The 12,557-nt window shown below is 43.3% G+C and overlaps 1 protein-coding gene across 1 annotated transcript in view; it reads right to left on the bottom strand.

Annotated features, from left to right (window-relative positions):
- AK7 (adenylate kinase 7) overlaps window positions 1-12,557 on the bottom strand; it is an 87,200-nt gene that overhangs the window by 19,243 nt on the left and 55,400 nt on the right. The window contains exon 12 of the mRNA XM_012471269.3: window positions 10,943-11,069. Within this exon, the coding sequence (XP_012326692.2) occupies window positions 10,943-11,069 (127 nt within the window). The remainder of the gene's footprint in view (window positions 1-10,942; window positions 11,070-12,557) is intronic.

Genomic DNA, 12,557 nt, shown 5'->3' with positions numbered 1-12,557 from the left:
GCTTGGGGAGGATGAGGAGGGAGGAGTTTGTTCTAACACTGGCACAGTGGTTTAATAACAACATGATGCAACTCCACCACAATATCCATCTATCATTCCATCATAATTATTGAACAGCTAGGATGTTCAAGACACAGCCCCATCCTTACCTTGCTTAATGTATATATTACAGTAATGTAAGTTTGACAAGTTAGAGAAATTGATCTTCAAAGCTCTTTCCAGAGTTTGTACTATACTTTTACTTTATCAGTGAATCCCCCTCCTCCTCCTCCTCTCCCTCCTCATCCTCTTCCCCATCCCCCTCCTCCTCAGCCTCCTCCTCCTTCCCTATTTTACATACTGTAAAATAAATAATTTCAGGCTTCTTTTTTATTACTCTTATCAATGACAATAAACTAATCTACTTAACAATAACAATAAACTGATCATACAACCCATGAGGCAGTGACAGGTTCAGAAAATAACTGTGTCTTTTAGAAATTTAAATATTATGGCTAAGAACAAAAAAAGATCATAAGTGTTATTTAACATAATGAAATTCCTCTGAATGATTCTACATTACTTCCCAGTAAGAGGCACAGGGGTGCCAAGAAATGAAGCCAAATAAAACATGTCAAGGGATTCACTAATATTCGAAGTCTGGTTTTATTTAAGCCATCTATTTTCTTTTTTGTTTTTTTGAGACAGAGTCTCACTCCATCACCCAGGCTGGAGTGCAGTGGTGCAATCTTGGCTCACTGCGACCTTCGCCTACTGGGTTCAAGCAATTCTCATGCCTTAGCCTCCTGAGTAGCTGAGATTACAGGTGTGCACCACCATGACCAGCTTTTTGTAAATTTATTTTTATTTTTTAGTAGAGACTGGGTTTTGACATGTTGGTCAGGCTGGTTTCAAACTCCTGATGTCAGGTGATCCACCCACCTCGGCCTCCCAAAGTGCTGGGATTACAGGCGTGAGCCACCGTGCCTGGCCTAAGCAGTCTATTTTTATTTTTCAAAGGCTTCGTGGTTAAGGCACTTAATCTAGAAATCTAGCTACAATTCCCTTCAGTGCCTCCCTTGGCTTATTTCAGGCCTGGAGCTTGCCATTCATTTCTGCTTGGTTCAGAACGAAAGTGCTCAGTAATTAAGAAGGGACCTCCAACAGCATTTTTTGGTAATTATTGGATACTTGAGAGGCATGACCCAGTACACAAAGGACCCAGCCCAAGTGCCTTTCTCTTGAGAAATGTGATCTCTTAGAGATAATCCCATGACCTTTGGCCAGTGTTCAGCTCTATGGCAGGCAACTGCGTTTTCTGTTTGAAAATGAGTGAGTGTAACCCTCCTACACAGCTTTTTTCTTTTTCTTTTCTTTCTTTTTTTTTTTTTTGAGATGGAGTCCTGCTCTGTTGCCAGGCTGGAGTACAGTGATGTGATCTTGGCTCACTGCAACCTGCACCTCCCACGTTCAAGCAATTCTCCCGCCTCAACCTCCCAAGTAGCTGGGACTACAGGCGCCCGCCACCATGCCCGGCTAATTTTTGTGTTTTTGGTAGAGATGGGGTTTCACCATGTTTGCCAGGAATGGCCTTGATCTCTTGACCCTGTGATCTGCCTGCCTCAGCCTCCCAAAGTGCTGGGACTACAGGTGTGCGCCACCACGCTCGGCCTCTACATAGCTTTTAAAAATGTCATCCTGCTTTTTCTAAAAAAAAAAAAAATTAAGTGTATCTTTCAAATACCAGTAATATTTAAAATATTCATATTAACACATATTCAATAATCACTAAAACAGGTTTAAAAATAGAGAGCTTCTCCCCTGAGCAGTGGTGGGAATGTGAAGTGATACATTTGGGATTACAGCTTCGGTTCTGTCCCCTCATCCCCAGGAAACTACTGTCTTAACTGATGATGACCAAACAAACCTTTTTGAAACAGTGATTTCAAAAAGAAAAGACAGTCCAAAAACTCTGTATCTGTAGGAAATCTGCCTCATGGGAGAGATCACCCTTTCTCTTTTTTTTTTTGAGACAAGGTCTCACTCCTGTCACTCAAGGGTGGAGTGCAGTGTCAGGATCTCGGTTCACTGCAGGTAATCCTACTGCCTTGGCTTCCCAAGTAGCTGAGATACAGGCACGCACCACCTGCCCAGCTAATTTGGTGTTTTTTTGTTTTTGTTTTTTTTTTGTAGAGACGAGGACTCGCTATGCTTCACTGGCTGGTGTCAAATTCCTGGGCTCAAGTGATCTTCCTGCCTCAGCCTCCCAAACTGCTGGGATTAAGGGCATGAGCCACAGTATCTGACTTTCCTTTTCCTTTGTAGAAGAAGCAAACATGTTCCACTTGGCTACCAGTTGGAACTTAGTAAATAAATGTACCTCAGAACTAAAATTATCCATACAGTTATTCTTAAGGATAATTAGAAATGAAACAAAATGAGTGGCTTTTCACTCAGTTCACCAGGCAATGTGTAAAATTCCATGTGTTTGCTGAGATACAAAAGTTTAGAAATCTACATCTAATCCAGGCAGCTTGAGATTTGGACAAATTTCTCTAAATCAGGTAATGTATCTGTAAGCAGCTGAGGAAGAAATACCTTAAGAAGAAACGAAAGATGGATCTTGGAAGAAATTTTGGAATCTTCAATTTAACGTAATATGAACACATTAATATTCTAAAATCTTCCATATTGCTCTAATTTAGTAAAAGAACTGTGTATTGGATTTTGCAATTTAAAAATGAGGCACAATGAACTTGTTTAAAATATTTTACTAGATTATACATATACACTTTCCAAAATTCTCATGTAATCTCTAGTGAACTTTTAAATGGTCAAAACTTGTGTTCACACTGCCACGTGTGTACCTATGCAACAATTTTGCATCTTCTCCACATGTATCCCAAAACCTAAAATACAATAAAAAAAAGTTAAAAAAAAAAACAACAAAAAACTAGTGTTCATCGGCCAGGCGCAGTGGCTCATGCCTGTAATCCCAGCACTTTGGGAGGCCAGGGCAGATGGATCATGAGGTCAGGAGTTTGAGACCAGCCTGACCAACATGGTGAAACCCCATCTCTACTAAAAAAAATACAAAAATTAGCCAGGCATGGTGGCGCGGGCCTGTAATCCCAGCTACTCAGGAGGCTGAGGCAGGAGAACAGCGTGAACCTGGGTGGCGAAGGTTACAGTGAATTGAGATAGCACCACTGCACTCCAGTCTGGGAGACAGAGCAAGACTCCATCTCAAAAAAAAAAAACAAAAAACTTGTGTTCATGTGAACCTTTCCTTTTTTTTTTTTTTCCCATATTCATCTACACTTACAGATTTCCTCAGTAACATTTTGATTTGCTGGGTGTTTGCCTTTGGTGGCATTTTTTATTGTGCATGCAGAATGTCCATTGCTACCTGTGACTTTAGGTTCATTATAGGTTTATTTGGGCAGTATTAGGGAAAAAAATGCCATAAACCAAGAAATACTCTCCAGCATTTTAATAGGGCCAAAACAAAGTTGGTGGTCTAAAGGCTTTTTTTTTTTTTTGAGACGGAGTCTGCTGTGTTGCCAGACTGGAGTGCAGTGGTGCAATCTGGGCTCACTGCAACCTCCATGCACTGCAACCTCCACGTTCCGGATTCAAGCGCTTCTCCTGACTCAACCTCCCAAGTAGCTGGGACTACAGGCACAGGCCATCACACCGAGCTAATTTTGTATTTTTAGTAGTGGTGGAGTTTCACCACGTTGTCCAGGATGGTTTCAATCTCTTGACCTCGTGATCCACCTGCCTCGGCCTCCCAAAGTGTTGGAATTACAGGCGTGCGCCATCGCAGCCAGCCTAAAGGCTTAGTAATGGTATGGAGTTTCTACATGATGTTAGTGAAAAATGAAGTTTGTTTTCTAGGAAAATGGGCAACTCTCTCCAGCTGTGTATTTTTCATGTTAATCCTGACAGTTCACCAAATAGCTAGTCATGAAGAATGTAGGCAGTTAATATTCCTCCAGGAAGGGGCCAGGTGCTCATGCCTGTAATCCCAGCACTTTGGGAGGGTGAGGCAGGAGGATGGCTTAAGCTCAGAAGCTCAAGACTAGCCTAGGCAACATAGGGAGACCTCGTCTCTACTTAAAAAAAAAAAAAAAAAATTAGCCAGGCGTGGTGGCTACTTGGGAGGCTGAAGTGGGTGAATTGTTTGAGTCCAGGAGACGGGGGCTGCAGTGAGCTATGATTGCACCACTGCACTCCAACCTGGGTGACAGAGCAAAATCCTAACCTCCTCCCGGCACAAAAAGAATCCCTCCAGGAATCATTCCTACCTATGTTCATATTATTTGATTTCTTTTATTCACCTACTTGAATACTTGGATAAACCATTCACCAGTTTAATCCTTTTACTTTAATCCTTTTACATAAAATAATCTGAACTCAGACAAGTTTCATCAAAGCCCTTTGGCGTTACTCTACTTTTAGTGTATCGACAAAAACAAACAAAAACAAGCATGGTTTTCCTCTACTTTGACAAAGTAATGTAATTTTTACCTTATTTATCTGTATGGAATTCCAGAAGGAATGTGGACATTTATTTATAGGATGTTTGCATTTTTAGGTCTTTAATACCGTGTTTCTGCCTCTCATTTGTGACCACATGCATTATTCTTGAAAGCAGGTAAACTCACTGAATGGTTGTGTAATAGCCGTTCAATTACTGCCTGTATACATGTATATTAAGGTAAAATAAAACTGACAAAATATTTCCAGGGTACAGTTGGATCCATACTAAGTGGTTTGCCAAGCTAGATATGTCCTTAGTGGGTCTGGAGACTTGGGCATGAATAACCGTTGTTCTAACTGGAGTGACTCCATCTTGAATAAAGGTCAGATAAAGCCAAAGCTGCTGGGTGACATTCCCAGGGGGTTGAGCACTTTTGGTCACAAGATGTTTATGGTTGAGGGACCAAGTTAATGATGCTAACTAACTAAAGACCCAGAACTTATGGAAATGTCCTGATATTTGGAGAACAAAAAGCATTCTTAGTTTAAGAATAGGTTTTGCTTTAAAAGTAATAGCTCACTTATAAATTCTCACTGAAGTCAATAGTAACATAACATACTTATGTTCTTAAGTAACATAAGAAACAATACTAACATCCTGTCACAAGTTGATCATAAGCCTTTATAATAAAGTACACTGTTGTCTCACTCCACCAAGCTGGAGTGCAGTGGTGCAATCTCGGCTCACTACAGCCTCGGTCTCCCAGGCTCAAGGGTTCACGCCAGTCTCCTGCATCCATGCCCAAGTAGCTGGAACTGCAAGCATACATCACCATGCCTGGCTATTTATTTATTTATTTTTATTTTTTGTAGAGATGGGGTCTTGCTATGTTGCCTATGCTGGTCTGGAATTTCTTGGCTCAAGCATTCCTCCACCTTGGCCTCCCGAAGTGTTGGGATTATAGGTGTGAGCCACTGCACCTGGCCAAGTACACTTACTTAACAACCTATACAAGCAGGCATTATGTTTAAAGTATGGCCTTCCCCCTCTTGCTTTCTGAAGATGCCCTACTCTGTGATGGAGTAGCTTTCAATAAACTGCCTCTTCTCACTGTGGGGTGTTCCTTCTCTTGTTTTCTGAGGACACCCTGCTCTGTAACAGAGTAGTCTCTAATAGACTATCTTAACTTCACTACACTCTGCGGCTCACCCTCACTTTTTCCTGCATGAGATCTAAGAACCTGCCCTTGGGATCTAGGATGAGACCCCCTTTCCGGTAACATTGCTCCAGGACTGAGATTTTCAGTGACTGTCACCCAGCCACGTCCAGGCTTCCACAGGCTCAGACTGTTCAGGGGTGATTCCTACCCTTCCCTGTTACTAGTGATACTGTACTTTGTGTAAGCTTTTAGAGTTTATAGAGCAATTTCATTCATGTTCTCTTGGTTATCACTATGTTACCCTCATTTAATCCTCCAAGCTGGTGGGTTTATTCTGTCTTTTCCTCTCCTTTCTCTTATTATTATTATTATTATTTGTGTGTGTGTGTGGTTTTTTATTATTATTTTATTATTATTATTTTAAAACACAGGATGAAACAGGTTCAGAGAGAGGCAGTGATTGGTCTGAAGTCAGGAACTAAGCAAGTGGTCAAGCCATGCTTGGTGACTTTCAAGTGCATTCTTCATCCTCTTGCTTAGTAGAGTCTTGTGGAAGATGGTGTGGGAAACAGTGAGTCTCAACAACAGAAAAGAACACCATGTTAATTCATGGGTAATGGTTCTGACTAGACTTCCGGTGCCAAGGTTAACTGTTTTAAGAGACTTTGACTTTACAGTAATAATATGCGTTTTGTTTTAAAAAAAATAGATAGCTCAAGCCAAGATTTTACAATGAGCCATGTAGAGATACTAACAAGTTGGTACATTTACAGTCTTTTCTTCCCCTTTTTATTTTCAAACTCACAGAAAAATTGAAAGACTAGTCTAATGATCACCAGGAATCCTACCAACTGGATCCAGTAATTTCACAATGCTTTTGAAATATATAAAGTGAGCACAAAATCTGTAATTAGCCCACTCTATGGTGTAACAAAGCCCTTATTTTGCTGCTCCATCGGGGCCGATGGGAGTGGAGTTAGGACACGGAGGGGCCACACTGGGGGACTGGGAAACTAGTTTTGCTAGAATCATTAGAATCATGTGATAACAAATGCAGTCTTGTGAGGAAAAAGTGAGCTAACGTCAGTGCCATGGGTTCAAAGGTTTTGTTTTGTTCAAACATAGCCAAGGTCCATGTTTTCATTTCAGGTAAATATAGATAGGAGGGATTTTTGAACACACTTGAGAAAGAAGAACTTACCTTCCTGCAGTTAAAAGGAATTGAAAGATTCCAATCTTGTAGGAAGTGGTGGGGATGGGGGAGTCACATGTGGGAGAGGAGCTGTTCTAAAGACTAAGTTAGCTTTGCTGGGCAAGGTGGCTCATGCCTGTAATCTCAGCACTTTGGGAGGCTGAGGCAGGCGGATCATGGGGTCAGGAACTGGAGACCAGCCTTGCCAACATGGTGAAAACCCATCTCTACTAAAGATACAAAAAATTAGCCAGGTGTGGTGGTGGGTGCCTGTAATCCTAGCTACTCGCAAGGCTAAGGCAGGAGAATGGCTTGAACCTGGAAGGTGGAGGTTGCAGTGAGCCAAGATCATGCCAGTGCACTCCAGCCTGGGTGACAGGGCAAGACTCTCAAAAAAAAAAAAAAAAGACTTATCTTCCCTACAAGACCACTTCCTTCACCCCCTCCTAGGGCCCTTCTTACATCTCTCTTGCCAGAGGCTGCTGAACCTGTTTGGCCTCTCACACCTGGGGGAAGAACAGCACGTGAGGACAGGACCTTCTGGAGCCTGGGGTGACTGTTTTCAGCTGGGCATTGTCTCTGCTGTAGTTCTTGTTCTATGTGTTCATCTCCCCAAGCATGAAAAGAGTTCAGCTGGTACTTCACACCGTCTGTTATGTTAAGCCCTTGGAGAAGATTTCTGGGCCCTTGCAAAGACCAATTATATAAGTCTATCAATAAATAATGTTTGGCCAAGCACAGTGCCTCATGCCTGTAATCCCAGCACTTTGGGAGACCAAGGCAGGCAGATCACTTGAGGCCAGGAGTTCGAGACCAGCCTGGCCAACATGGTGAAACCCCGTCTCTACTAAAAATACAAAAAAGTAGCTAGGTGTGGTGGTGCACGCCTATAATCCCAGTTACTCGGAAGGCCAAGAATTGCTTGCAGCCGGGAGGGGGAGATTGCAGTGAGCTGAGATTGTATCACTGCACTCCAGCCTAAGTAACAGAGTGAGACTCCATCTCAAAAATAAGTAAGTAAATAAATAAAGTTCAATGTTTGCCAAGTCCTGTTACCTTGATTATTAGACATTCTTGTCTCTCCTTAGGGGATGGCATAGTTCCTTGCTCCTGGCACCCCATTTCTAGCCTTATACCCCAGCTGTAAGCTTTACTCATACATAGCCATGTACTCTGTGGATTCCTAAAACTCCCAGCCCCCACCCCTCAATGTGGCCTTGGCAGATTCCCTTCCACAGATGGCCTCACAATGGAACATTTTATCTTGCTTTTTTTTCCACCTCACCCAAAAGGTGAGCATCAGGACTCTGTTAGACTTTTTTTTTGTAAAGATGGAGGGTCTTGCTATATTGCCCAGGCTGGTTTCAAACAATCTTCCCACCTTGGCCTCTCAAAGTACTGGGAATATAGCATGAGCCACTGTGCCCAATTCCACTCTTGTAGACTCCCTAAAGGCAAAACAGTGATCCCCAAAGGTCTTATGTGAAGGCACAGGCAATGTTATATCCCCAAGGATTCATCTGCGTGCTCCTTTCCCCTCTGGGAAATCTCTCTAAAATTCTAGATTCCATTTCCTTCTGGTGCAGCTAACAAAAAGCAGAAACCAAAAGACTCAGCTTTCAGTGGACACTTGGTGTTTGTATGCAAAACCACCTCCTCCATCCCAGAAAACCAGATTGGTCTGGCCAGGGGAAGGAGGAGAAGAGGTTTGGGGCTAACCTGGCCTTCAAGGAAAGTGACAGGGGACTAGAGACCTCGATGGAAGTGGGCAGTGACAAACATAAGGAACCAGGTACCAGGGACCAGAGCAAACTCTCCTCAAGCTGGCCACCGGCAAATAGCCCCAGACAGTTGTGGGCTCCCTGAGTGGAACGTGAGCGACGTGGACACCTGGTAGGGAATCGGATGAAATTAGGAGAGGGAAACAGGTCCCCGACCCAGATGGAGGTGAGTAGCTGGGAAGAAAACAACCTCTGGGGCAAAGGAGTGGAGTGCCAGAAGACCAGTGATGGCCATGGAGGCAGTCAAGAGCCGTGCCCCCAGGGCGTGGTGGGCAGTTCTCAGTGGGAGAATCTCAAGAGCCCCTGAGAGATGACAAAGGAGCAGTGAGCATGCCATCTGTCACCCAGTGCCAACTTACATCCAAGCTGGCACATCCTTCTCTGTCCTTCTCCCCTGTCCTTGATCCCTGGAGGATCAGAAATGGCCACCAGTAAGAGGGGAGGAGGAAGGAAGAGGAGGGACTATAAAAGTGGTTGAGAAGATAGCAAGGGGAGAAACTGCGTTAGATGAGGCGGAAGGCAATCCTGCGATAACCAGATTGACGGAGGAGCTCAACTGTCCAAGCGTAAAAATGAAATGGTCTTAGTTTTCTAATAACTGCTACTGACTGCTTTCCTGCGAGTAGTAAAGTCCCTTAGAGGCCTCTCAGTTCAAAACTCAGTTTGTAATTATTTGATAGGAATGGATTTCCTAAAGCAGGAATAAACAAAAGGCCTACTCACTCACTCTTGAGTGCAATGGAACCAGCCTGAAATTCTGTCCAAGGGAAACAATGAATCCAGTTTGAGTTTAAAGCAACACCTTACTGTGATTACTTTGTTCAACAAACTGGTTACAATTAATTACTAACTGAGTAAGAAAAATGTTCCATTTATGTATACGTCTTTCTGCATTAATTATTGGTTTATTACATTCATCCTTTTTTTTCTATTAAGGATTTCATAACTCTTATCAATTTGTCTGAACATTTTATATATTAAGGATATTAATTTATTATATCAGTGGCAATGTTTTTTCTTGGTTTGTCCAATTAAAAGGACAACCAACCAAGTGGTTGTCTTTTTAACTGACAAAGTTTATTTTTATTTTATTTTATTCCTTTGAGATACAGTTTCACTCTGCCACTCAGGCTGGAGTGTAGTGGTGTGATCTCGGCCCACTGCAGCCTTTCCTTCCTGGGTTCCAGTGATTTATGAACACGTGTGATTTCTTTTCTTTTCTTTTTTTCTTTTTGAGACAGAGTTTCTCTTTGTCTCCCAGGCTGATTGCAGTGGCACGATCTCAGCTCACTGCAACCTCCGCCTCCTGGTTCAAGCGATTCTGCTGTCTCACCTCCCAGGTAGCTGGGATTACAGGCACATGCCACCATGTCTGGCTAATTTTTGTATTTTTTGTAGAGATGGGGTTTCACCATGTTGGCCAGGCTGGTCTCGAACTCCTGTCCCTGCCCACTTTGGCCTCCCAAAGCGCTGGGATTATAGGTGTGAGCCACCGTGCCTGGCCGATTATTTTCTTTTCAAGTTAGGAAGTTCTTTCCCATCAGGTCATCACCAAAATGTTAACAATGAGATTGTGGATGAATTTTTTTTTTGTTATAATTTCTATACTTCACTTTTTTCTTTCTTTCTTTCGAGACAGGATCTCACTCCGTTGCCCAGGCTAGGGTGCAGTGGCACAATCATGGCTTAGTGCAGCTTTGGCCTCCCAGTCTCAAGTGATCCTCCTGCCTCACCTCCAAATAGCTGGGACTATAGGCAAATGCCACTATGCCTAGCTAATTTTTTTTTTTTTGAGAAAGAGTTTTGCTCTCGTTGCCCAGGCTGCAGCACAGTGGTGCAATCTTGGCTCACTGCAACCTCTGCCTTCCAGGTTCAAGCAATTCTCCTGCCTCAGCCTCCTGAGTGGCTGGGACTACAGGTGTGTGCCATCACGCCCAGCTAATATTTTGTATTTTTGGTAGAGACAGGGTTTCACCACGTTGGCTAGGCTGGTCTCGAACTCCTGATCTCAGGTGATCCACACGCCTTGGCCTCCCAAAGTGCTGGGGTTACAGGCATGAGCCACTGCACCTGACAACACCTAGCTAATTTTTTTTTTTTTTGTAGGGTTGGGGTTTCACCATGCTGCTCAGGCTGGTCTCAAACTCCTGGCCTCAAATGATCCTCCCACCTCAGACTGCCAAAGTGCTGGGATTACAGGCATGAGCCACCGTATTTGCCTGTACTTTACTCTTAATAGTAAACAGTCTTTTTTTCCTTTTTGTAAACGGTCTTTTATCAACAGATTTTTAAAAAATAGCCACTGTTTATAAGAGTGGCGTGGCTATCTGCTGCGTGTGCATTACCTGCATGCTGCTCCATGCTCTCCCTGACACCTTCTAGGAGCTCCTGTGCATCTTCCACATTCTCCTCTTCCTCTTCCTCTTCGCCTTCTTCTCCTTCCCCTACATCCTTAGGTGCAACAATCGCCTCCTGCATGCCACAGGGATATTCACATTGGACGATGCCCTGCATTGATTTGCTGCTCACAAATCAGCTGGCAGGTGATCCCAGAAAAAGCCTGGGACCCAAATAGGGCATGTACCCTATGACAGCTGTCATGCAAAATTTTGCAGGATGTGCATATCCAAAAAGACACGTGAGAGCCTTGAGGTTTTTCTTATACTATATTTAAGAAAATAGTCTATTTTTGTGCTAATGTCAGAACTGCTGGAGTCAACATTTTTCTAATGTATTATTCTAAGATACTGGATTGTATCTTTTTTTTTTTTTTTTTGAGACGGAGTTTCGCTTGTCACCCAGGCTGGAGTGCAATGGCGCGATCTCGGCTCACCGCAACCTCCGCCTCCTGGGTTCAAGCAATTCTCCTGCCTCAGCCTCCTGAGTAGCTGGGATTACAGGCACGCGCCACCATGCCCAGCTAATTTTTTGTGTTAGTAGAGACGGGATTTCACCATGTTGACCAGGATGGTCTCGATCTCTTGACCTCGTGATCCACCCACCTCGGCCTCCCAAAGTGCTGGGATTACAGGCTTGAGCCACCGCACCCGGCCTGGATTGTATCTTAACTTGAAGGAACCATATGCAGAAGTCAAGTCTTTTAATAATCATTTATGAAAACTTCCTCAGTATCTGTCATTTCCAATAAAATGATAAAAAGCAGTTTACAAATAAGTAGTCTCATAATACCGAGAAACATACAACAAGAATAAAAAACCTAAAAATGTTCCAGGCAACAGAGAGAACACAAGATATACTTTGAACCACAGCTAGAGGCAGACTGAATTTCAAGGGCAACTCATGGAAACTGCTTCCATCTCAGAGGAAAGCCCTGTAGAGTTTTGTGCTTTCATAACTGGTAATAAATCTCTTGTTTACTGTCATATAAAATTAGTTGCTTGTTTATTATAAAACTAAGAAAAGCATTTCTAAAATGTTAAAATTCCCAATAAAGTAGTTTAAAGCCATTTCAGGCAGGACATGGTGGCTCATGCTTGTAATCCCAGCACTTTGGGAGGCCGAGGCAGGCAGATCACCTAAGCTCAGGAGTTCAAGACCAGCGTGGCCAACATTGTGAAACCCCATCTCTACAAAAAATACAAAAATTACAGGCACGTGCCTGTAATCCCAGTTATTCGGGAGGCTGAAGCAGGAGAATTGCTTGAACCTGGGAAGCAGAGGTTGCAGTGAGCTGTGACAGTGCCACTGCACTTCAGTCTAGGCGATAGAGTAGACTCTGTCTCAAAAAAACAAAAAGCCATTTTACAAGATGATGCTGAAGGTAATGAAGGAAGCTCCTGTTCTTCCCCAAGCCAAAGCCGAAGCAAAAGCTTTGAAGCTCAAGAAGGCAGTGCTGAAAGGTGTCCACAGCCACAAAGAAAAGAAGAGCCGCATGTCATCCACCTTCCAGTGTCCCAGGACATCCTCCGAAGAGTGTCCTCAGGAGAAACCAGCAGGACC

This window comes from Aotus nancymaae, unplaced genomic scaffold, assembly GCF_030222135.1.
Source record: "Aotus nancymaae isolate 86718 unplaced genomic scaffold, 86718_ANA_hifiasm-v0.15.2.pri h1tg000011l, whole genome shotgun sequence".
NCBI classification, from domain to species: domain Eukaryota; kingdom Metazoa; phylum Chordata; class Mammalia; order Primates; family Aotidae; genus Aotus; species Aotus nancymaae.
Note: the sequence above shows the minus strand (reverse complement) of the source record. Positions and strands in the feature narration are given on the sequence as shown.